Here is a 26,329-nt window from a genome sequence, read left to right on the forward strand (position 1 = left end):
GGATAAAAATATTTGTGGATTTTTCTTCATATGCTGTCCTCTTCTTCCCTGTGTGCCATAAGAACTGCAGGGAATCAATTAGCTCTCATAAAAATGCAGTCACACTTCATTTACATATATCCTTCAATGCTTAAGCATAAGGTAGGAGAGAACATTAAATCATATGGCATGTGGGTATAATGTTTTTAACATTTAAAAGCATGATGTTTGATAAGGAAATTGTCATTAAAGAAATACTCTGTCTACAAGCATAAGTCGTTTTCATTTCAATGAAGATGCCAAATGTTTCTGATAACCTGGATACAAGCATTAAGAATCACTTTTAGAGGTTGGTAAATCAGAGTATCTCTTACTGGGATAAAACACTGCTAAGTTTGCCTTTAGTAAAGCTTTATTTATTGCCTCATAAAGCAACACAAGGCCATCATCATTCTTCCTCTGTACAGAACAGACTATAATGGAGCACATTACTTTAGAGGAATGGGTTCAACATTCTAAATCTAGTCGTATCAAGTACTCTCGATACCTCGCAGGGGACTGGGAACTAAACATAACATCTTTCAGAGAATTCTGCTTTAATAACCTTCATAAACATATGAAATACAATTCTGAACACAAAACATCATTGTCCTTTAGTATATCTCTGTACTCAGACCAGCACTCAGAAGTGCATTCAGTATACACCCATTGCTGATCTAATGAAGGACATCCATGCTCAGCAGCCTGCTTCTGCAAGTAGCTTTCCAGTTTTTCATAGCTGGGATCAATGGAACCAGTTCTGAGGACAGCTACTGCATTCCACAAAATTGAAGGAGGACAGATTTTAAAAGCACTAGGTAAAGTACTGCAGTCACTATACTTAATGTATTGTAAGTACAAGCATATTGATCATAAAAGGTGCTATAAAAATCATAAGGAAGCAAGATATAGTTCCTCCTTCATCCCACTTGTAGGCTACTGTTTTCACTACTGAAATATGAATCTTGGATTCTCCAATATTTGGGAGCTATTCTTCCTTTTCCCAGCCTGGGAAAGCATTGCTTTTCATTCACATGGTGAAGGTGGTTAGAATTTGATTATATATAATAAAACTCCACTCAATACCACTGAAAATTTCTATGCAAAAAGAAGACCGGAAGAAAATGACATACATAATTACACAATACAGAGAGTGTGTATTATAAATCCATGTCAGTTTTCAGCAATGTTGGTAAATACTCCATTACAACCCACATCCAACATGGGCATTTTCTGCAAAAAAAGGATCATTCAACCAAACATAAATTACGCAGCCTAGCTATGGTTTCTTTTCTTGCCAATATCCTTGCTGTTAGTACTTAACTGGCTGCTGCACAAAGCCGCTCATGAGGCAGATAGTATAATTTTAATTACTGCCAACTCTAATTGTTTTAAATGAGGCATTTATGAAGACTGATAGGAAGGCAATGCATAATCATATGACTATAGCTTCTTCCTAATATACAGGAACATCTTAGCATGATAGGAAAATGAATATTCCATGAATTTATCAGGACAAAGTCTGAGTCCAATGGCACCTTAAAGACCAACAAAGTTTTATTCAAGATATAAGTTTTGTATATAGCCGTCCTGAGCCTGCTTCGGCGGGGAAGGTGGAATATAAATCAAATAAAGTATAAAGTAAAGTCTGCATGCACACTTCTTCGGATACAATGAAATGAAAATTACCAGTCCATATATATATAAGTGCAGGGTGTGAATGGTAAATTAGCATACAATATAACAAAGGTGTTTAACAGCTGCAAGAACCAAGCAGGAATAACAAGCTTAGTTTATATGGTTACTATCTGTTTGGGTTTAATTATGGGGGAAAACACAGTGAAGGAAATAAACATGTCATAATTGGAGACTGAGGAGCAGATGCATCCCTAAATATGAAATGCTGAGAGTCCTCTTTATTTTATTCTTATTTGAAATCAGGGCTTTTTTTGAGCAGAAACATATAGGAATGCAGTTCCGGCTGGCTTGGCACCAGGGCGTGTGGCCTAAAATGCAAATGAGTTTCTGCTGGGCTTTTTCTACAAAAAAAGCCCTGTTTGAAATAATAGATTAGAATAGAAGATTGTAATGTAACGTAATGAATAGTAGAATGTAATGTAATTTGGAATGGTAAATTGGAATGCATTTCTCTGGTATGACAACAGGAGAGATAATTCTACACAGCCAATCACTCCACTTCAAAGAAGAAGATGCTGTAATATAGCTTCCATGCTTGAAAGGAGATGGATGGAGCATAATGGCAGAGTCTCAGTTGATTACTCTCTGCATCACACAGTTAAGAATATATCTGCTCTTCAGAATTAAACCCAAACAAATGGTGACCATATAAACTACGCTGGTTGTTTTCTGTTTGGTCCTTGAATCTGTTAAACATAATTGTGTTGTATGCTAATCTTCTGCTTTCACCCTCCACTTAGATGTATAGACCAGTAATTTCCATTTCATTGTATCTGAAGAAGTGTGCATGCAAACAAAAGTTTGTACCTTCCCACTGGACTCAAACTTTGTTTTGCTGCTTCAGACCAACATGGCTGCCCACCTGAATCTCCATGAATGTAATAAGAGTCTTCCATGAAGTTTGTGTGTGTTATATAAACATTTTAAAAGCGTAAATAATTTTCTTTATAAAATATGCAACTAAAATTTTCTAGTTTGTAACAACCTTGAAAATACAATAATGCACACAAACTCAGTCACAGACAGGTACAGAAATTTAACTGCTCCCTATACAAAATGTTTAGGATATTTTTTTTTAAAAAAAACCTTATTTTCCCAATAGTATCCACTATAATTAGCTATGTAGCTATGGTATCAGAATGAACAAGCAAGTAGAAGATTTTTAGCTTCCTTCTCTTTTAAATGTAAAGGTCTATTGGCCATTCAAGGACAATGTAGCTTTGGCTGAACCAGTTATCTATCCTGGCTGCAAATGCCCAAGGGCACAGCAATTGCATAGTGACTGCAGCAGATAATGCTTGTGTAGGCAACATTAATTGGCAAATGGCAGGGAAGGAAAGCTTCAAGGAAGAGGGGACAAAGCACTAGAAAGTGTGGCGAATGCTGGCTTACAGGACTCTGAAAGCCCCTGCTATACTCTTTCAATTTTTTTTTAAAAAAGGATTTGAATACTTCACTAAAATTTTACATTTCCACATCTGAGGAGCTGTTATGTTCAAATTTACTTCTTGCTGACCCACCATTTATATTCACAGTGCCATCCTAAAAAAAGTTATACTCTTCAGATTCAGTAGCTTCAATGAACTTAGAATTGTGTAACTAAGGATGGGCATGAACCAGGAAAATGTGGTTCAGTTCATGGTTTGTGGTGTGCCCAGTTCATGAACTGTCCTGAACTTTTAGGTGCTAAACAAACTGACTCAGTTTGTGATGATTGTAATGTGGTAGAATGACCCCCAGCATGCTAGCGGCCAAATTCACAGGAGACTTCTCTGACTGACTCTCCTCTACATGCCCTCCAAGGTTGGTGAGGATTGTATTTACAGGGTCCCAGTTACAGCCCCCCTCAAGAAGGCACCCCCCCCCCCTGAAAAGTACTTTCAGTGGGAACAACTGAAGTTCAGGAAGTTCAGAAGTGTATAGAATGGACCTTGTGCAAGCTAGAGACATCAAACTCACAAGGGAGCTCCCCGTGATGCTCCTCTACATGCTCTCCAAGTTCCACCTCCCTTTTGCCTTGAAGTTTGGTAAACATTTTGATTGTGCAGAAAAAGTCTGTCTGGAAATGTAACCATTCACAAACCACTGCAAACCACTTGAAAGTTTGTGGAAAGTTTGTTCCAGTTGGCCTGCTATAAATTTAATTTTGCAAACTATGAACTGGCCAAAATTTATCACAAACTTTAGTTCTTGAGATGGTTCATGCCAATCCTTTAGTGTAACCCAGCATATGATTGCACTGCAAGTTTACCAGAACATGTGAATGTAGATCTCATAGTGAAAATATATGCTGGAGGGCCTTTGACTCATCATAATAAAATGGCACTCTTATGTTTCATGGCCAGTGTGTTCGAAACTAGTAACTATACTGCATTATACACTAATAGAACAGAACAATACAGTATGGGGCTTTTGAAATAAGGATGGAATGTGGCTGTGACATCTGATGCTGAACTATAAAATCAATATTTAGTTATTGTATTCATCCTAAATTCTGTCTGCAGAACTGAAGGGCGGGGGGAGGGAAGGAAATACATATCAAATGTTTAAACAGCCCTTGAAATCTCAGTAACTATTTTCCAATCAAAGATTTATTTATTTATTTATTTATTCTATTACTTATATCCCACCCTTCCCATAAAAATGGCTCAGGGCGGCTCACAGCAAATAATAAAACAGAGTTTAGATTATTATTACATATATAAACATTTTAAAAAGTCATTTAAAAAATTTGACCATACATTCTCTAACAATGCTAAAATCACCAAGAAAAACAGAAAAGCTACTACCCAAAGAAAAGACACCAAGGATCAGCACATTCTAAAAAACAACAGATAAAGTACACTATTGGTGTCAGGGAGGAGGAGCAATAGCATTGCAGTGATCACATTAATCATATTTTAATTTAGTATAAAGCAGGGGTCATTTTGTAGAAAAAGAATTGTTGGAGTTCAGTAGCATAGCTTATTTGCATATCCCACACCCCTGACATCACCGAAGTGCATCAGAAAGCAACACCCACTACTCAGCCCCCCCCCCATCTTTCTATATATCATCTGACTATATTCTCTTATTTTAAGGAACTAGAGCTACTTATTTTCCCTTCCTAGTTCTTTCTGATAGCAATCTTTAGAACTTTCAATTTCATGAGTTGCAGGTGTTGGGTGATTTCAGGTCAATTTTCCCATCCCTTCAATTCCCCCCCCCCGCCCCAATCCAATGAAGAGGAAAAAGGTTTCCAAGCATGTATGATATCTCTAGCTGAGTAAGCAACTGCATACACAAAGGGAGTTGCAGGTACAGCCTATGCCTACATGGGACTTATGGGACTAAATCAGAAACAAAACTTGCAAGGCAGATTAATTTGAACCTGAATGCTTGGGAGACACTTTGGTATAGCAATGAAAAACATCCAACAAGACTCTCAAGAGTTCAGTTAAACCACAGGTTCTGTCTTGCAAAAACTTGGAGTGAGCCAAGTCCAGCTTCTCTGATATACCAAAATGCCAGATACTTCAAACAAGAGGAATTAAGTTCTTATAAAAGGGACAACTCCAAAACCAGGCTACAGTGTACAGCTTGGAAGACAGAGCACTATGATTACAATGCTATTGCAGCAACAATACTAGTTACACTAAATTTAATTTAGATTCAGGTGAGTTGCTGTGTTGGTCTGAAGCAATAGAACAAAGTTTGAGTCCAGTGGCACCTTTAAGACAAAAAAAAAATCATCTGGGTATAAGCTTTCATGTGTGTGCATGTATTCAATTTAGTGTTACACTTTTACTAATCAGGTTTTTTAACATAATGTTACAATTATTTGCTACAAGGTAATCAGAGTCCAGACAATCTTATCTAGTTACCTGGCAAAACAATCTCCTCCTCTTTGCTCATCTCCATTCACTCAGTCTGCCCTTGCATAGCTAAATCTCCCAGTTCCAGGGAGAGGGGTGTTGTTATACAGTCTTCCAGTCCCTGTTAAGGCTGACAACTTTCAGGCTGGGACTGGAGTTCTCCCAGAATTACAACTGATCTCCAGATTCCAGGCTACAGAGATCAGCTCCCCAGGATGGAGAAAATAGCAGCTTTGGAGGGTGAACTCTGGCATCATATCCCAAAATAGCTTCCTTGCCTCCCAAAAGCTCCAAGATCAGTTGCAATTCTGGGAGATCTTAAGGTCCCACTTGAAGATTGGCAGCCGTCCTGGCACAATGCCTGCAAGTGAATCTCTGATGAGTGGCAGCAGCAAGAGATCTGTGAGTTGGTGAAAGGGTGAGGTGCTGGTGAGTCAGTGTATGTAGTGGGTAGAGAGCCATGAATTTCCAAGTCACAAGTTGGCAATCACAGGAGAGAAAGTTGGGTGTACGTGTCTTAATAAAATAAACAGAGACATCTTATGCACCACTCTGAGAAGGTCTTGAAAGAGTCCCATCAAGGCAGCACATCAGTTTTATCCGGCCTCTCTCTTTCACAGGGACAAAGTTAGCCTTTGGGAATTGGCCTTTTGGCCTGTCACTTCTTTTGCTCCTTGGCACACAAATGCTTTTAAAAACATAAACTTTGCTCACATCATTGGTGAATGGGCACCTGGCTTCCAGGCAGGGGAAGGGAGAAGCTGTATGTGCTGCAAGGAGCATGCATGCTTGGGACAGAGGGATGGCATGGGGGGATGACCACTGTTTATTTGCAGCTGGCCTAGCTAAGCCATGGAAGAGCACGAGTGGGTGGCTCCAGCTTGTGGCTCCCTCTGCATACTATGCAGGTGTGGGCGGGAAGTGGAAGAGAAGAAGGGGGATGTCCGGTGGAGGGAGGGAACATATAGCACATCAGAAGGATGGCAGCAGCGGGAGGCAGTAGCAGCTGAAGCAGTAGGGAGCCATCATGAGTGCCTCCTTCAGAGCAGCAGCAGTAGCTGCCACTGCTTTTCCCTGCCCGGGCCAGGCACTGGGGGGCCAGGGCTTGTGCCACACTGCTGGCCGTGCTCTGCTACTGGAACTTACTGCGCAGCCAGTTCATGCATGACAATGTGTGGGCAATTGCCAACAACCTCGAGGAGCCCCTCTGGCAGCCACCTTCACCAGCGACTTCTGGTACAAGGGCATGGCTGAGGACACCAGCCACAAGTCTTACCACCTGCTTGCATCCTCACCTTCAAGTAAGTTTGCCTTCATTCCCCCCTATGCACTGGGTTAGGACTTGGACTCCAAGCCTTGGAGAACAACCAGGAGGGGACAGCTTCTGGAGCACCAATCCAAGGAGCTCCGTCCCAAACTGAGGCCTAGTAGAAAGTGAATTTTGTTGATAATTTTTGCCGAATAACACCATGTTTTGATGCTGCATATTCCAAGTACTTTCAACTAGTGATTCTTTAACATCCTACCCAACAGAGCAACAGGAATTGCAGATCTCATGAAAGACCTATGAATCTCTGCTAAAGATTATCATTGGGCGTTTTCCCACAGAGCTTACCGCGGAGTGATGTCCCTCTTCACCGTGCAGCGTCTGCGCGGATTTCCCACCAACTGCTCCGCAGAACCAGGAAGTGCCGGACCTTTTGCGTCGCAGATGTAAACCGCTAAAAACCAGTTTACGTTAGCGACGCAAAAACCGCAGCTCTTCCTGGTTATGTGGAGCAGTTGGTGGGAAATCCGCACAGACGCTGCGCGGTGAAGAGGGACGTTGCTCCGCAGTAAGCTTTGTGGGAAAACGCCCATTCTCTAAATTCTCTGGAAAGAGCCATAATTAAAATATTTTCATGACATTAAAATTTGCAAAATAATTTATTTTTCACACAGTCCCTACTTTATGTGCCTATACTTTCTTTGAATGATATGACTGCCATAATGTTTGTAATCACTGTATCACTATTACTTTCTACACATTTTCAAACTGTCTTTGTAATCCATCTTAGTAATTGTTTCTTAATGGATTTTTTTTTCATTTCAGACAGACATGTTTTAGTAACCAGCTTCTAGCAGAATTTATTTTCCTGTTCATACAAACCTGCTTGCATCAGGTTAAACAGCATACCACACCTATTAAGAAGCAAAACAAAGAGGTAGAAAATGGAAGAAAGTGTGGTTGAGCCGCTTTTTAGGGAAACTGTTTTCTTCCATTTGCTATCTCTTTGTTACATTAATGAATTGCTGTGGCATGCAGTTTAACCTATCCACAGCACTTCCGATAATGCCACTTTCCTCCCCACCCTTTTTCACCACATGATATTTTGCAGACTTTAAGAAAAAGTTCTAAATTGAACGCTATAGTGATAAACCAATATAGCACTATAGTGCTATAGCAGCACTGTTGAGATGCCTTGACTCCATTGATTCCAACTTCAAGGAAGGTTGCATGGTGAAAAAGGGCAGGGGGGAAGTGGCACTGATTGAAATGACCATAGTACTTCAGAGACAGCTCACTAACAGAACGGAATTTGCTGTATGAACCCCCTGTTACAGTATTGCTTAGCTCAAAATCAGGTCAACAATTAATAACATCTGGCTTAGAATGGTAATGTGAAATTCTTCATTGTTTCAGTAAAGTTGGGTGAATCCAGTTCATGAATGAGCAGCTAAATACCAGAATTAATCCAAATTAGAATGGGCAGGAGGACTTTTCAGCAAAAAGGATAGGTGCAGAAACTTACTATAAGATGTTGGGAACAATAGTTGCCAATCAGTTTCTTCTCTGCAAAACCATAAAAAGACCACTTTCTAATTTATGGAATATTGTTCAGATAAATGCCTTCTCTATCTGACTTCAGGAGCATGTCAGATACTGGAACAGAAATTATAACAGCAATCGAAAAGAAATGCTTATTTACTAAATTTCTACAGTACAAAACTGGTAAAGTACCTTACACATCATCTGCAGAAAGAGGACACGCCAGAACATGGTACAACAGATTCATTACTCTTCAAGGTTCTACAGGAGTCATTTTAGGCAAAAGACTTACATGACTATTTTTCTGAAATGCTGCATCTGGTTTAATCATAGTTTTTAATATGTTCTTTCCAATATCTCTTCCATTTATTTGTGAAAAACACAGTTATGCTCAGCATCACTGACAACAACTATGATGACTTGGTACCAGCAGGGCTTTTTTTTTAGCAGGAACTCCTTTGCATATTAGGCCACACACCCCTGATGTAGCCAATCCTCCAAGAGCTTACAGGGCTTTTAGCACAGGGCCTACTGTAAGCTCTTGGAGGATTGGCTGCATCAGGGGAGTATGGCCTAATATACAAAAAAGTTCCTGCTACAAAAAAAGCCAAGTACCAGCAACTTATTGTTTGTAAGCTTTAGTGTGATTAATGGATGATTAACACCATGTGTTAATTTGTAGGAATTTACCATACCTCACTTAAGACTATATAGCTACACTAAATAATGCACTCTCAATCCACTTTCAATGCACTTTCCAACTGGATTTTGCTAGTTCATACAGTGAAATCCAGTTAGAAAGTGCATTGAAAGTGGATTGAAAGTGCATTATTTAGTGTGCATGATTGCAGCCCTTATGTGAGCTACTCTGGGGCCATTTTACACTGAAAGTTTAGTACAGTGAGGTTACAGAATGACTTGTGTGTTTTGCACAGATAATTATATCTGTTGTCCTTTTTCTTTAATGGAAACAACTCTGTAAACATCTGTGAAAACTTTAGGTTTCTTGGCAAAACTGTAAAATCAATATGTGAAAAAGAATTTCTATGAAATTTATAGGAATGTTTCCAGTTCTTACTATTTTTAATGAGCATGTCTTTAAAAGATAAATTAAGAAGTAAAATGATTGTTTTCTTGTCTTGATAGAATGTTAAATGCCCAGGAACAAATTCATTCTTCATTTTGTGATCTATTGTGAGGAAAAACCCCTTACAGAACATTGTAATCACCAACTTGGTTGCCAGAGCACCTGGAAAGTGACTCACACACGTCTGGCCAGAGAATGTGGGTAAACCTATCCAGGGGCGAAAGCGACTGATGCAGTACTAGCAGCCATAACGCTACAAAGGCACTCAAGACCGATACAAGAGTGCCCAACAGGAGAACGGATGGCTTCCCGTCGTTCTGTATGACGTCCATCCCGGCCATGGAATGGAGGAAACTGCACCGCCAGGAGCTATCCAGGTGAACGGTTTTGAAGCATTGACTATAGAATCCACTGTGGAGGGATAACACCACATGCAGCCATCTTCCTACCAGGCCTGACTCCATTCCAACAAAGCGGACGGCTCACGTACTTGCCAGAAGTCACCTGTGCCTGCAAGCAATCTACCCACCCCAGGAGTGGCTAATCGTCCAACCGCCACTGCCTTTGTCTAACGGAACTCAAGACAAAGACTGGTGCCAAGGAGAAGACAGAAGAAGAGGAAGACCATCTTCAGCCTGAGCCAAGTTCCTTTGTGTAAACCGGGTGTTACCTAGGCAATGATTTGACTCTCTATTGTCACCCTTTTAGATACGTTTAATAGTCTTAAGCATTTCCCCACCCAGTAATCTCTCCTATTCTTCTCCCCAACTGTCATTTTGGAGCCTCACCCTGGTCCATTTCAACCTGAAAGTTCATTCAGGTATCCAGGATCCAAGCAAGTCCATTGGTCAGGAATGGGCACCCAATTAGGTGACACCAATGAACTTTCTATTGGTTGTCGCAGTAGTCCAGCCCTTATGGTCACTGAGAAACCTCCCCTTTTTGTGAGGTCATGCACCAGCTGACCACCTTCCTCTTCCCTCATACCTCCCATACCCTAAGTGCTCGAGAGAGTCCTTATAACCTGTGGACTAGCTACCCACAGGTGTGCTTCTAGCAGTATCCCAATTCCGCTGTCTGCATCCATCCCCGATTCTAAGGCCAAGTTTCGGGTCCCCTCTCCCACTTCCTCGCTTGACGCCATTGGAGCCTTCCTTGAAGACTACGATCAGTAAATATCACCCTGTTCGTCTACCCTTGTGTTCCCCTATCTCTCTATCTATTTTTCTTAGGACTGTGTGTATGATTTTATGAGTATTTTATCTTGTATGAAAGCCTATATTTTTCTTAATAAATTTTAATTGTTAGAGTCCCTAATATTTTTAAGCATTACTTTCTGGACGTGGAATCCTGAATACACAGGTAAAAGATCCCGACTAAGCCAGGTGCCCACCTGACAATTCCCCAACCTCGTTTTGAGGGCATTTTGGCTTACACTATTGCCTTTTAATTTTCAAGATTTTTTTTTGTAATGACAGGACCAGCAAATATCCAGGCCAAGGAGACCTGAGGCATATAAAAGTACTCTTTGTCCTTTCAGAGAAAGTGGCTGTACATCAATAACAGGCCTGAGCTGAAAAACTCCCCTTCCTGCTATATCTCTGTCACATAGGTGTGGAAGACATGTGTAGAGAAGAGTTCCCACTGGGATATTCTGGCAAATCAAAATGGAACACCAAGCCTATGGGCTAAGATTTATAAAGATAATCCACAACATAAGAATGTTAGGTAAAAAGTAGAACACCGGAGCACCAATGAAGAACATAATTAAAAAGATACAAGCCAATACTGCCTTAAAAGCAGCTAAACAGTAATTCACTACTGAAGTAAAGAGGTTAGAGGGCAATTAGAATGTACAAAAGTCTACATGGAATAACACAGCACCTTATAATTTCTGGCAGTGTTTAAGGGATTGATGCCATTAGACCCTTCAACACTACCAGTAACAGAAGAACACATTCATTTAGCCATTTGAATGGCCTGCATTTCTTTCACTCTTTTTAAATCAAAGTATGTGTTTGAAATGTCAGGCTGTGCCAGGGCTTAGATATAATGAAACTAAGCCATGGTAGAGCTGCCAAAATACATTTTAAAAGAATGTGCTAATCACACAAGAACAATTTCAACTTCTCTCATTTTTGTACAAGACATGGTGGCATGGGAATCAAAGCATATGTAATGAGTCTGGATATTGTGACCAGAATAGATCAGGTGACAGATTTTCAAAAGAAAGGGTATAAGACAGTGTGTGTAGGGAAATCAGACTTGGAGATCGTTGCTGAATCAGAAAGAAAATGAGGAAAGCTATTTCAAGTAAAAAAGGATGCTAACGAATAGGGGGGGGGGAGTTATGATTTCAGGTCTGGGATTCAGGGGAGGGGCAAACTTTTACTGTGATTGCTGGTTTTCAGGTTGGACATTAACAGTTTGGCATTAAAATTTGTGTGGGTTTTTTTGGGGGGGGGGGATCTGGAATTTCAGCACCATTATTTTCAATGTGGCAACAAATATGAGGGATTGGGGCAGCTGTTTTTTAAAAAGATAATGGCACCAATTTTTCAAAAACCCTTATCCTCTCTCTCTATTAGTTTCATGCAAATACATTTTAAGTTTCAAGCAAAATGAACAAAGGGCTTGATTTTGCAGACCGCCCCCCCCCCCCCCCCCGCCTAAGAAATTGCCTTTTGGCACAGGTGTACCTCTCTTCACTGATTCTTATGAGTGGGGATGGTGGTAGCCATTAGAATTTTAAAAAAGAAATTCCTGTCTGTATCCATTTCTAACATAGTCTTTGAGTGACTGATATTAAAGAAGTCATTTGCCACCTGAAATCACTGCACTTTCCAATATGTAGGACAGACGGCCTCACATTCTAGTCGTATCTGGAACTTAGATCACTGCAAAGACATGCAGAAAAAGTACAGAATTCCAACAATACCTTACCACAAATTTTGTTAGTCTTTAAAGGGCTACTGGACTTACTCTTCTACTGACAATAAAAATTACCCTTCTGCTGTGAAAATTCTGCATGTGTCATCCTTCCATGCTGTGGTTCATCGTTTGCTTTCACAAAGTAAAAAAGTCTTACTCAGATGAAAATTCCCCCTCTGCCCCATTGATTCAATATCTGAAAATGGTTCCATTAAAAAAAAAAGAGTATGTGTATAATTATATGTGTTGATTGAATCATCCAGTTGCTATGAGATACCTATCTACATGCTGGGTGTACACTACAAGAGTACCTTAGTTAGTAATTAGTACTACTAATATTTAATGATTTCCAGGGTTTTTTTGTAGTAAAAGCCCAGCAGGAACTCATTGCATATTAGGTTACATCTCCTGACACCAAGCCAGCCAGAACAGTCCTGTGTGTTTCTGTTCAAAAAATGCCCTGATGATTTCCATTATATTGGAAATCATAATGGAAAGATTGGAGCACTGCCATTATGGGAACAATACTTAATGCTACTGTATTTGCTGTTTTGAATGTTTTAAAATTGTGACTGCACCTAGTTTTCATCGGTTTTACGTACTTAAACTTGCCTATTGGCCTTGTTCACTGCCCTGAGCCTGCTTCGGCGAGGAGGGTGGGATATAAATAGAACTAAATAAACAAACAAGCAATCAAGGAGTTCATAGAAGAGGAGGAGGCAATGGGAGGGGGCTGGGAACTGGGGGAGTCCAAGGACTAAACTACAGGATCACCAAGCTATCTCCAGGTTCACCACTTTGACCAGAGTCATATGTCAGTCCAAGAATATTCTCTAAAAACCAAACAAGCTGATTTTGCTGAAAAGGGACAACACATGTGGAGGTTCTTGTTCCCTCATGACCTTTTCCTGGAAACGACTAGTGCTTGCACAGGGGACTACCTTTACCTTTTTAAAGAACCCCCAGTAGGGAGTTATCCACATACATTTTGAGTGGCACTTGAAGTAATCTGAGCACTCACAGCTCAGCACAGACTCCTCCACAGAAGTTCATTCTCTGCAGCTTGTCTCCAAAAGTGATTAACTGGGAGCACCTATCTCCTGATCCCTTGCAAGGATATGATTGGACTGAAGAAATGTCACTGTTAGGAAATTCAGGGAAACAAAGAAAAACAAGATGCCTGCTGCTAACCATAAACATGAAAAACAACATGGATTTTTCAGGGGGTGTTTCTGTAATGCCTCAGAATATTGGGCTTATGTTACCAGTTTTCATGTACAGTTTCAGTTTAGGAATTTTGGAATGCACCCCCCCCACACACACACACACAGTAATGGAGATCCAGTGTAATCCTGTGCAGAGCTGACTGGAGTAACTACACAGGATTGCACTATAGCTGGTTAGTCAGGTGCTCACATTGTATGGTAGCTAAAATACTGTTCTTAAGGAATAGTTTCCTGTGTTTCCAGAACTGTCAATCTGAAATATAGTTTCCTTTCCTCAAATTTTACAAGAAGTTATAGTTTAATTTCAGTTTATAAAGTATCCAAGTAATTCCCAATCCAGTTATTCTTCTCCAAATCCGATACAAAGAATTATTTAGGAGAAAACTGAAAAGAATATATATCTTGTATTTTAAAGGAGAGGCTTGGAAGCTGATTAATACCTTGGCTCTACTAAACAATCCTGCAATTTATTAACATGGAGGGTCTGAATTATCTTTATATATCAGTGAAGTAAGTCTACATTGTATCTGATTAAAAGTTAGCAGAGAAAAAAGTCAAAAACACACTACCTCCTTCAAATCTGCTTTTCTAGATAAAACACATTACGTGTGCATCTTTCCTTGGCATTGGAGGGTATAAGGTAGATATTTTTTAAAAAAAATTCACATGGGCACTTTTTAGTTTCTAATGTTTCATTTCTCTATATAAATATTTTTAAGCCAACTGGAACTGAATCTAACATGATGCTGTAAGGTTCTGCCTTCAAAGAAAATGTGATGTACCACAGGAAAAAAACCTGAAAGAATAAGGGCAGCCTTTGATATTTTTGAAGTTACTGTACATGAACAAAAAAAGATAATTAGAGTAGTCATTTGTTTCAATCGAAATAAAGTACTGTCATATTTATAGTCTGTGCCAGAATTATAATGACTGTGGGGCACAAAGTGAAGTGTCACAGCATGTTCCACATGTTTTTAACACTGTTTCTAAAATCTCTAGAGGCTATTAAATTTAATGAACCCATCTGCTACAAAACAGAGGTCCAACATAATCAGTGTTTGCAGTGCCATATAATACAGATGGCATTCCGCAATTCACAATCCCAGATACATGGTTTTTATGGTCCCCCTTTTAGGCGTGGGGATATTTTTCTCTCCTTTGTGTTGATGGTCCAAATATCTTATGATCTGTGCTATTTTATGTTACAAATACGGTATACTATGATGTCCGCACAACAAAGGTTAACTAAATAAATTCTGTGATGAAATTACACTCTTTTTTGTCGCTAGCAGTTTTGACAACCAGCAATTAACACAATGAGGTAATACTCCTATAGTTAATATAATCACAAAAGTTGTCCCAATAATAGAAGTTCCAGCTCTAATAGTAAGACAAAAGCAAACATGTAATTTATCAAACACAAAAGGTGTTTGTTTAAAGAGCTAAAGGTTTCAGGAGAGACTCTAGATATACAAAGTTTGGTTTATTCTTAATACTGAATTGGCTTAAATGTCTCTGCAAGGAAACTGCAGCACTTTGAATTCTTAAAATTACCAAGCTTCCTTTAGTTTGTCATTTCCCATATAGACTATTTCTTTTTTCAACTAACTATATGTACTTTAAAAAACCAAGCAGTCTGATGACTTTCTTGACTGTATGGAAGGAATCACAGGTGTTTTCCAGATTGCTTTAATGTTCCATTTTCATTCCCTAATGTTACCATTATTTTTTCTTGTGCCCAGACAACTTCATTAACATTTCTGTACTGTCCTGGTCTTTCCATATTTCCCCCCCCATTCTTTCCTAAACTAGCTTTTCCAAATCTAGTTTTTCTGATACTAGTTTTTCCGTGGTGGCAGCCACAGTAATCCATGCAATGGTCACCTCCAGGCTAGACTACTGTAACTCGATCTATGCTGGCCTACCCTTGAGACTGACCTGGATGCTCCAATAGGTCCAGAATGTGACAGTGCGAGTCCTGACGGGAATGCCACAGATGGCACATATACAACCTGTGCTGTGCCAGCTACACTAGCTCCCAATGGAGCACTTAGTCAAATTCAAGGTTTTGGTATTGACTTACAAGACCTTGAGTGGTCAGGGACCAATTTACCTATGGCAGGGGTGGCCAACGGTAGCTCTCCAGATATTTTTTGCCTACAACTCCCATCAGCCCCAGCCATTGGCCATACTGACTGGGGCTGATGAGAGTTGTAGGCAAAAAACATCTGGAGAGCTACCACTGGCCACCCCTGACCTATGGGAATGTCTCCTCTGTTATGTCCCCCTAAGAAGGAGCATTATGGTCTTTAGACAGCAATTTGCTGATGGTCCCTGGCTCTAATGACATCTGGCTGTCCTCAACCAGGGTCAGAGCCTTTTCGGTTCTGGCCGCAACCTGGTGGAACTTTCTGCAGGATTTCATCAGGTTCATGCAATTCCATCAAGGCCTTATGCAATTCCTCAGGGCCTGTAAGGCAGAAATGTTCCACCAGACTTTTAGTTGCGGACAGCAACTGTTAGCATCTTAGCTGGCACCCTTCTCTGCTCTCTAGATGCATTTTGCCTCCTTACAGTCTGAAATGGGATTGATTAATCACCATCTGATTTTAAAACATTTTAAAGTTGCTGATTGTTTTATTTGTATGTTTTTAGGGACTTATACATTGCCCAGAGCCCTGCAGGAGTAGGGATTGGGTGAGATGATGATGATGTTTTATATATAATTCCCTTCACAGTAGCATATCCCAGCTCCCTCATTGGTTGGCTGTGGGGTATCAAATATTGGCTAATGAAGCATCTGTCACTGTCTCTGGCCTTCCACTGGCTGACTCCCCTTCCACTGGCTGACCAGGCCCAGGAATGTTGAACAAACTCCCAAAATAGTCTTACCTCAGCGACAGATGCATCTGCAATGCTTCTCCGTGTCTTCTCTGCCAACTGATGGGAGAGTTTCCTCAGACGGCATGGTTGTCCCACCTTTACTGTCTTTCCTGCCTCTTTCCTGTCACTCCTCTCACCCTCGTTCCCTCAGCATTGTCCCAGGACTATTGACTAAGAAGGAGATAGAGTTGCCAATTCCAAATTGGGAAACTCCTGAAGATTTGAGGGGTGGCGCCTGGAGAGGGTGGGGTTTGAGGAGGGGTGGGACCTTAGACAGGTACAATGCCATAGATTCCAAACCATCAATTTCCTCCTGGGAACCACTGTTGCCAATCTCCAGGTGAGGGCTGGCGATCACTCAGAATTCCAACTAATCTCCAGATGGCAGAGATCAGTTTCCCTGGAGAAAACGGCTGCTATGCAGGGTGGACAGATAAGCAGGGTGCTTAAGATCAACAATGTTATCAGAGGCAGGACTCTGAGGCAGAACTCATTGGGGCCACTCCTGACTATAGCTGCCAGTTCCAGGTTGGTGGGAAATTCCTGGAGATTCTGTGGTAGAGTTTGAGGAGGGCATAGGAGTCAGGGCTTCAGAGTGAGGTCTGCCAGACACAGCTGACTGGGTGCTTTTGGACCAGTCACAGACTTCCAGCCTAATCTGCCTCACAGGGTTGTTGTTCAGATCAAAGGGAGCAGAGGAGAATGATGTAAGCTGCTCCCCCCCTCACCTGGTGAAGTGCCAGCTCCTATGACTCTTTCAAGGCCCCCCCTGCCAATCAGCTGATCGATGGGAAAAGCCGCGCCGAGGCCGGCACTCCTATGCCAGCCTTCAGATGCTCTCCAGACCAGCAAGCTGCTGAAAAAGCCTCGGCATGGCTTTTCCCACCGATTAGCTTATTGGCAGGAGGGGTCTTGAAAGAGCCCCAAGATCTGCCGTTTCACTGGGTGGGTGAGAGGGGGGGAGGCACCGCACAGGGGGGCAGGGGCTGCCAGAGCGGCAGGGAGATTGGAGTCACCAGAACAGCAGCGGCGGGGAGAGCGGGGCTGCTAGGAGGGGCCATACAGGTCGAAGGGTTTTTTGGGTGGGGAGGCTGGGCCCCCCAGGCTCTCCCATTGCTACAGGCCTGCTGAAGATGGGGGGAGTGGATACCTTCACTTGGGTGGGTGGGAAGACAGCAAGGGTAGGGGGCACTCACCCAAAGCCTCTTTCTAAATCCCATTGTATTTTTTTAACAACTGGCCTTCTTCTTCTTCTTCTTCATCATCATCATCATCATCATCATCTCCCCTAGTGTGAAATACATTTGCAACATAACCTCTTGCCCAGAATCTGAACATTTTCTTCAGCCTTGAGGAGTACTGGGAGGAAAAGCAAACTTTTTAAAAAATACTTGCTTGCCAGCACTAAAATGTTTCAATACTGGAGGGTGCCTGCATTGAAACAAAAAGTCAGGACCATTTAGAGGGCCAACACCAGCAGCCAATCATTGCAAATTTATTTTCTCTTTAGCCCCATCTATCTTATGCATGCATTGGTGACAGCAAATTTCAAGTTGTTCAGTGGGACTATCTCATGTCAAAAGCTTGTAGTCCTTGGCCCTCATGAAAGCATGAACGAATATTGTTTGACCAAAGACTCTTCCAAAGGGGTGGGTGTTTGTATGCATAAATGCAGAGCTTCTCTGGGGAGATCAGCCACCATTCTGTACAAAGTTGGTGGCTCAGCAGAGCAAAGCGAGGAGGGGGATTTCATGGAGCCTCTCTCCCACTTAAGGACACAGGTTCATCTCCCACTTAAGGACACAGGTTCATCCTGGAAACACCCTTCTCCACACATGCTTATTGAAACATAAGCCCCACTGAGTTCATCAGAAGTAAGCTCACATGAGCCCTGACCTGGATAATTTTGTCATATAAAGAGGGGTGTTACCAAATGATCTGATCTGGGTATCAAATACTCGAGGTAGGCCATAGGAGCTATGTACCTGATGCAAGTCAGGTAAAGGAATTTAAGTTTGGGGGTGAGCCAATGAGGGAGATTGTTCAACAATGGGAAAAGAGGCAACCAGTAAAGGGTGAGACACATGCACTAGGAACAACTTTTAGTTGTAGTGTGATGGACAGGGAATGTATAGTGGGGATTGTGCAGCCACCTTGCGGCTGCTGACACTGCAGTGCTTCAATGAATATGCAAAGGGGGGATTTGGAAAATCATGTGAATGTGAACAGACGGAACTGTGGCATAAACCCCCCCCCCAAAAAAAAAAACCCAACCCATATAAGTGTGAACTGATTGCACTGATAGTTTGGTCATCAGAACTGCCATGACACCCACAAAAACCTGAAAGGCAGAAGTAGTCTGGAAAGCACCACAGTCACTGTTGTTGCACTTTACGAGAATCCAGTTGCTGTGAACTGGCTATCTTGGCTGCAAATCAGTTTAGAGAGGATTTGTTACTTTGCCAATTACTACATTGGGCCTTTTTGCCCCTTACACAGTTTGCATCAACAGTCCTTCATCTTTTTAAATATTCAGCAGTAAAACTTTTCAGTGAAAAACTGGATTTTTTGGCTGGCACAATGAACTTGGAGGTAGATTGTTCTTAAAACCTGTGGTTGATGTTCTTGGAAATTATAACAAGCTTCTTGCCAGACTTCTTACTGCAGATATATTTGAGCAACTAAACTGTTACAACAATCCTTAAACCAGACTAAGACCTTGCACTTCAAAAATTATCTTTTTAATTCTGTATCATAAAGTTGGGAAGGGATTGATTATAATTACATAATGATTATAATTTTCATTAGATATTGCAACTACCGGTACCATTATTGTATCGGGAGATCGCATCCATACAGTGGAACAATACTCCCCAAATTGAATGAAAATGATAATCATGCCCTGAAATTACCAAAGTTAAAATGAATTTTGAGCCTGTGCCATCCAGCCCCCCCCCCCCTAGGCAAGGGAGGAAAAGTATAACAGACTGATAGCAAATGCTACCACAAAATATAGTGTTAAAAGGTATTTCCACTTTGTGAGTGACTTCATAAAATAGGCATTTCCTTCTCTCACCTAGTTATGTTGTTTACTGAAATTTTCATTAGCTTCTATTAATAATTACTTGATGTAGTCTTGCAAGACCATTTCAAGTAACCTGTGAAATATTTTAATGGCTTTTTCAGGGCTTAAATCCATATCCATCAGAAAGAAGAGGCTCTCAGTACCTTATTTATTTAAAATGCTAATTATACTCACTATGATAATAGCACAATTAACGTGCCTCTAAAAATACTCAATGCAATATTTGAGTATATTGCTAACAGAAATGTGGTAAAAATTTACTTCATTTTCTTCCTAAAAGCTGTTAGATACAATGGTCTTTATACTCAATGTAAAGATGAATGCACTGCAGCCTATATATCAATCTATATCCTAGAAAACATTATCCTTGTATAATGAAGAATAATAGGTGATGCTGGAGAACAAGTCATAGAAAAATATCCAATGAGTCTAATAAAACATATTCTGGAACCTTTTGAAGGCCATTTATATGGTGGTCATAGAAGTGAGGGAAATGCATCTGTCCAGAATCATGAAGACATGTACACTTGAATCTGCTAATACTGAATCAACCTTCGTCGGTATCGTCTATTCAGACTGGCAATAGCTCTCCAGGGTTCTCAGGAGCTGTTTTTTTAAAAAAAATTCAATGTACTTAGCAAGATGTAACCAACTATTTACGCTTCTTGACCCTACTTGGTAACTCTGGCAAGAACTATTTTGGAAGTGATTAATATCCCCTTTTAGCATGGGACAGTGCCTGCCTTCTTGAAAGAAGCAGTGGCAATATCTTTCACTTTTAAAAGACCTTTCCTAGAACCCTAAGATTTAGGGATTTATAAATAAGACCTCAGCTTAACATGTTTAGATAAAGTAGTGAAATGGATTCAACTCCAGGTACTTCTGGAAGGTAGAATTATTTAGACACATTTCTGCCCTGATTTTAGAAATGAAGGTGGTGTTGGGACATTGCTGCTAATCCATACAGCATTTGCCAGATCCCTAATTCCCTCCTATTGAACCCATGACAATTCTGCAGTACTTTTGTTATTTTTTGCCATCCAGTCACAGCTGACTTACAGCAACCCTGCAGGGTTTCCAAGGCAACAAATGTCTAGAAGTGATTTCCTTAGGGGTGTGCAAATGTATATATATTTCTGATTCAGATCTATTGAACCCAAAACATATCAGAATTCCCAAATATTCCCAAATACCAGTATCAGTACTGCACTGGTATTTGGAAAACTCAAATTTATTTGGCTCCATAATAAATTCAGAAACCAAAATTTATTATGGGCTGTCCCCATAGATTATAATGGAGAATTTCACTCACTGAGTTGTGCCACAAGGGAGTGAACTGAATGCATTTAAACTTTAAATGTGAGAGGTCTGGAGACCAAGTCCTATAAAGAAAGACTGAAGGAACTGGGTATGTGTAGAGGTGACAACGGCTGAAGAGATGGCTGAGAAGTTGTATGATAACCAAGTAGTTGTATGATAACCAAGTAGTACAGAGGATGGTGCTGAGTGTTTTCTGCAGCCCCAGAATATCAGACCAGAATCAACAGGTTGGAATTAAATCAGAAGAGTTTTCAACTAAACATTAAGAAGAATTTCCTAATAGAGCGGTTCCTCAGTGGAACAGACTTCCTCGGAAGGTGGTGGGCTCTCCTTACTTGGAGGTTTTTAAACAAAGGCTAGATGGTCATCTGACAGCAATGCAGATTCTGTGAATTTAGGCAGATCATGAGAAGGACAGCAGGAAGGGTTGCATCAGTGCTTAGTTCTTATGGCTCTTTCTTACATGCCCAGGGAAATGCAGAGGTCAGGCAGCAATTTTTTTCCAGACATCAAATTCTGATTCTGAAATGTAAGTATTTAATTTTTGATAAGATTTCAGCATCATTTGAATTTTGCTCTAGAATGAGTTGTAAAATGTCAGGAAGAAGTTCCACAAGCAAAAGAACAGTAATAATAAGTATTATTGTATGGCATTGTGTGTAGAATAGCCAGGAAATCCTAAGATTGTCTGGCAGCCAGAAGTTCTAGCTCCTAGCGAATCTATTAGAAAAATGAAGAACATATGGCTTTTATCTAGAAGTAAGATACAGATACTGATGCCCCAACCAAGATATATTTGTTGGATTGAGAATCAAACAATACAGTATGAAAATACAAGAAGGAACTTGCACATTGTTTAGCTGAGCAACATGTGGACCAATTAGTGAGAAACAGAAATGATGACTAAATCCTATATATGCAGCTACAACAAGACTTATTCTACATATATGTTTTTCTAGATAGTGGTTATTTAAAAAGAATCAAGTCTAACTGGTTTTAATGGTAAGTCTGTGCACATATGGTTATAATTCTCTTCTAAGATCAGTTTTGCAATTAGATGTTACTTCCAATTACACAATACAGAATTTTAAAAATCCTACTATATTTTTCATGCTATACCTCCACATTCTTGTTATCTTCTATTTCTGCAAACATTACGTCATTGTACAATTTATTATATCTATTGATTTGTCCAACATTATCATTATGTACAGCCTTAATAACAATGGGGAATGCAGTGAAACTGAAACTGCAAATTGATCTCTTCCATTTAAAAAATGATCTCCTAAATGCAGTTCAAATCCTATGAGGTATTTCATGGCAGTTTTTTCCATACAGATATAAACCAAAAATGGAACAGAAAAAGTGTTAAAGACTGATGCTATCTACCAGCAGCTCTACCATCCGCTAAGCATGTCACGTTCTAGATAGCCTTCCATGGACAACTACTGCATTCACATAAGACAGCAGTATCCAAGACAGGTGATAGGCAATAATCACTTTGCACAACTAACCATGAGGTCCAATACACAACTGCTTTAAATCAAACAAGAGTGAGAGATGCAATCGAATGAACATTATCAGCTCTCTTTAGTAGCACAAAATCTGACCTAATAAAAACCTATTGATGGCCACCCCCCAAAACACTGCAGTGTGAGAGAGAAAGACAATAAATGAGCTCATCGCAACTCCAAGTCTACTTGAAGAAAGTAGTTTAAAATGTAGCAAAATGAAATGTAAAAAAAACATTACTACAGTTGTAGATGCTTCAATGTGACTTGCAGTACAAGAAAGGGAAACTTGCAGTTAAGACTGCATACATCATCAAACTGTACAGCACTAGAATTTGGTCCCTTTTCCCAGTTTCTCTTTTTTCCGAACTAATAATAATAATAATAATAATAATAATAATAATAATAATAATAATAATAATAATAATAATAATAATAATAATAATAATAATAATAATAATAATAATAATAATAAAATTTGTCCCCTTTCAAACAGCCTTTGTAATCCATTTTAATATATGGTTGCTAACAGATTTTTTTGTGCCATTTCAGACACAACCATTTTAGCAACTGGCTGCTAGTGGATTTTATTTACCCTTTCAAACAAAGTTGCTTGCGTCTGGTTGGCAAAGCATAGTTGAGCTAGTTTTAAGGTAAACTGCTTTCTTCCATTTTTACCTCTTCTTCGTGCTTCTGAATCACTGTAGTATGTTGTTTAAATTGTCTGCAGTGCTTCCAGTAGTTCTTTTTTTTTTTTGCTTTTTCCACTGCTTAGTGTTTCTTTCATTTTTTTTTAACTCTTTCTAAGTTTAGTGTTATAGTTTAGACCAAAATAACACTTCAACGCTGTAATGGGAACATTGAGATGTCTTGCTGCTATTTTGTCTAGCATTATGGCACTCAACAATTCAAAAAAATTCAAGAAAGACTGCATGGTGGAAAAGGTGAGGGGGGGGGGAGTGGAACTGTTTGATATGACCAGCATGCTTCAGAAGCAGCTCTGACAACAGAAATAAATTTGCTGTATGAAACCCCTGTCCCTGTATCACTTTACTCAAAATTGGGCAAAAATGGATAATGTCTGGTTTAGACAGTAATATGAAGCTGGGTCTTCACCCATGGATCCCATTTGTGCTTCTGTGCGGATGGAAATAGCCAGCAAAGGTGACTGAAAGGCAGCACTGGCTGGGCAGGCAGCTTGGGGGCCAGTCAGCAGCAACAACAGAAAAACATGTCCCTCCCCTCCCAGGTAGGCCTATGATGGGGCCTGACTTGGACTCTGTGGAGGGGGCACAGGGAGGAAAGCATGCCATGCTGCCCAGCTAGGTCTCCAGGCTAACAAACAGTGCAATGTTAAGCAAAATTGCACCTTTCTAAGTCCACTGAAGTCACTCTTCTAAGTCCTTTGAACAGCAAACTTCAGTTAATGTCAAACTCTTTAAAAACAGATGTAGACATACTTGAAGTCCATGGCATAATGTAAGTAAAATTAAACAAAGAAATGTTTGTTTTAAAACAAAGAGGTGAAATATTTGCATATGCATTTTAAAAACAACATGTGAGGCTTTGCCTCTCTAGAAAGCAAGTGGTGGCAACTAATGAATACTCCTTCATATCAAAATCTCACTGCTCATCAGGAGCTACAAGGCTCACTTTTTCCCATAATCCTCTTGCTAGCATGAGAGAAATGAAAACATATATGGGAGGAGGACTTACAGTTGACCACAGGAGGCTCAAGCTTTTTGCAAACATAGGTTGATTAATCTAGGGCACCACCTGAGCAAAACTCAAACTGAAACTATTGTCATGAAATAGCAGCAAGAAACCTGTTGCATTAGCAACTACCCATTGATATTTAGGATTCAAAAGGAGACAGAACTAAAGATTTGTGCTGGACCATATGAGGCTTGAATTCTATAATCCCAACTCACATAAAAACATGAAGCATGTTCATAGCTATACAATTTTATAGACTTGTCAGAATAAGGCAATTTACATTTATACAGTTCATAAATAAAATTTGATTTTTAATCTATGCTTCTGGAAAGTTACAATGTAGATTTGTGTTTAAGATACATAGTTCTCATGAACTGTGAAAATATTTTAGTCTATCTTTACTTTTGTTTTGCTTTTCTAAAACGTATGTTTGAGCTTGCCTTTTCAGATTGCTAAACTTCACCAATTCTAGTGGAGGTAAAAAAACAAAACTAAAATTTTAGCAGCAGAGACAACTAGAATCAAGACTAGAAACTATTAATTGTTAGAATATATGCCCAGCTGTTTGTGTGACGTGATTCCATGATGCAAAAACTTCAATTACAGAATTATATGTATATATTGCAAGTATACTATACAATAATCTAGATCAGCTTTAAAAGACTTACCATAGAAAAATGTAAAACCAAAACAAAATCATTATACTGTCATTGAAAAATAGTACAAGAAGTAATATTTTCTTCTAACTGCTCACTAAAAGAAGATTATCTCCTCAACGACAGCATGAAAGATATCTCCCTTTTTATGCAACATCTTCAAGTATACTCATGCAGTTTTCAGGGCAAATTTTTATAGGGTTTGCTAATGGAATACCAAATAAACCAATTTCAATGTGCATACACAGACAATTATATATTTACAGAATTATTTTCAAACTCACCTTGATACTTTCCAAGGGGTTTAACCAGAAATTGTTTTTCTTAATTAAGATTAATGCAAGTAATTTTGGATTAGATCTATAAAAGCTATGGCTTGACATTCACCACATTCATGATAATGGTATGCAAATAAAGTTAATTGCATGTAGCTAAGGTGTGTAGATTAGCAGTCATTCACAGGCTCCTGGTATACTTGTCAATGTTTAACAAGCTGCCTACTTATGCTTCATAGCATCAGAACCATTTCCTTGTCATTTGGTCTATTGGTAGTGACTATGGTTGTAGAAGAGCAGTAGATGATAAAAGCTTACTCCATACATTAATATTTATTTGATGTATTTGATGAGTGAATGGCAGCTTTACTTACTGGGGCTTTAATACACGAAGCCTTACATTCTTTACAAAGTAAAAAACTTTCCATCAACCACGGAAGTTGTAATTGGTTCATTCAAGCTATGAAAACTGAGCTCTATTTTAGCAGCACATGCACAATCCACATTCAAAAGAGTGGAAACTCAGAGCATTCTATGTAGCACTAAATGCAGTATCAGTCCTGCACCAAATTCTTCTTGGTGCTTTGTAGGTAAACACAATGTATAACTCAAATGTTGCTTCATGCAGACTTACAGTGCTGTCAACATAGGCTTCAGTCCATATCACATCATGCTCTTGATCAATCACTTTGGGTCGACTAAGCACATGCAGATATTCCATGACATTTTCCTGCACATCAGCTAGAGTAGAGATCTGAGTGAAAAACCCTGTGGAAATTGAAAATAACATCAGATATATGAGGCCATATGGACAGAGCTGAGTATGGGATACTGTATCAAACATTATGCATTATAATTACCAGGGCTCTTTTTCTAGCAGGAGCACCTCTGCATATTAGGCCATGCCCGCCTGATGTAGCCAATCCCCAAGAGCTTAGAGGGCTCTTAGTACAGGCCCTACTGTAAGCTCCTGGAGGATTGGCTACATCAGGGGGTGTGGCCTAATATGCAGAGGAGCTCCTGCTAGAAAAAGAACCCTGATAATTACATTCATCTCATCTCCTGTTCATACCTTAACAATGAAACATAAAAAACCTGCAGAAAAAAAATCCAACACAAAGCCCTGTCAAGCATTAATTTGTGAAATCACAAGTCTGTGAAATGATATGTCAGTCCTGAAAGGTTCCATTCCTCAGGAGTGTTATACACCATTGCACAGCCTGTCCTAATTCTTTTGGTTCCAAGTGAATTTTTCAGCTT

The 26,329-nt window shown here is 39.8% G+C and overlaps 1 protein-coding gene across 1 annotated transcript in view; it reads right to left on the reverse strand.

The window, feature by feature from the left end:
• CACNA2D3 (calcium voltage-gated channel auxiliary subunit alpha2delta 3) overlaps positions 1–26,329 on the reverse strand; it is a 1,102,401-nt gene that overhangs the window by 341,790 nt on the left and 734,282 nt on the right. Inside the window, exon 13 of the mRNA XM_060238809.1 lies at positions 25,704–25,837. Within this exon, the coding sequence (XP_060094792.1) occupies positions 25,704–25,837 (134 nt within the window). The remainder of the gene's footprint in view (positions 1–25,703; positions 25,838–26,329) is intronic.

Source organism: Heteronotia binoei, chromosome 5, assembly GCF_032191835.1.
Source record: "Heteronotia binoei isolate CCM8104 ecotype False Entrance Well chromosome 5, APGP_CSIRO_Hbin_v1, whole genome shotgun sequence".
Taxonomy (NCBI): Eukaryota; Metazoa; Chordata; class Lepidosauria; order Squamata; family Gekkonidae; genus Heteronotia; species Heteronotia binoei.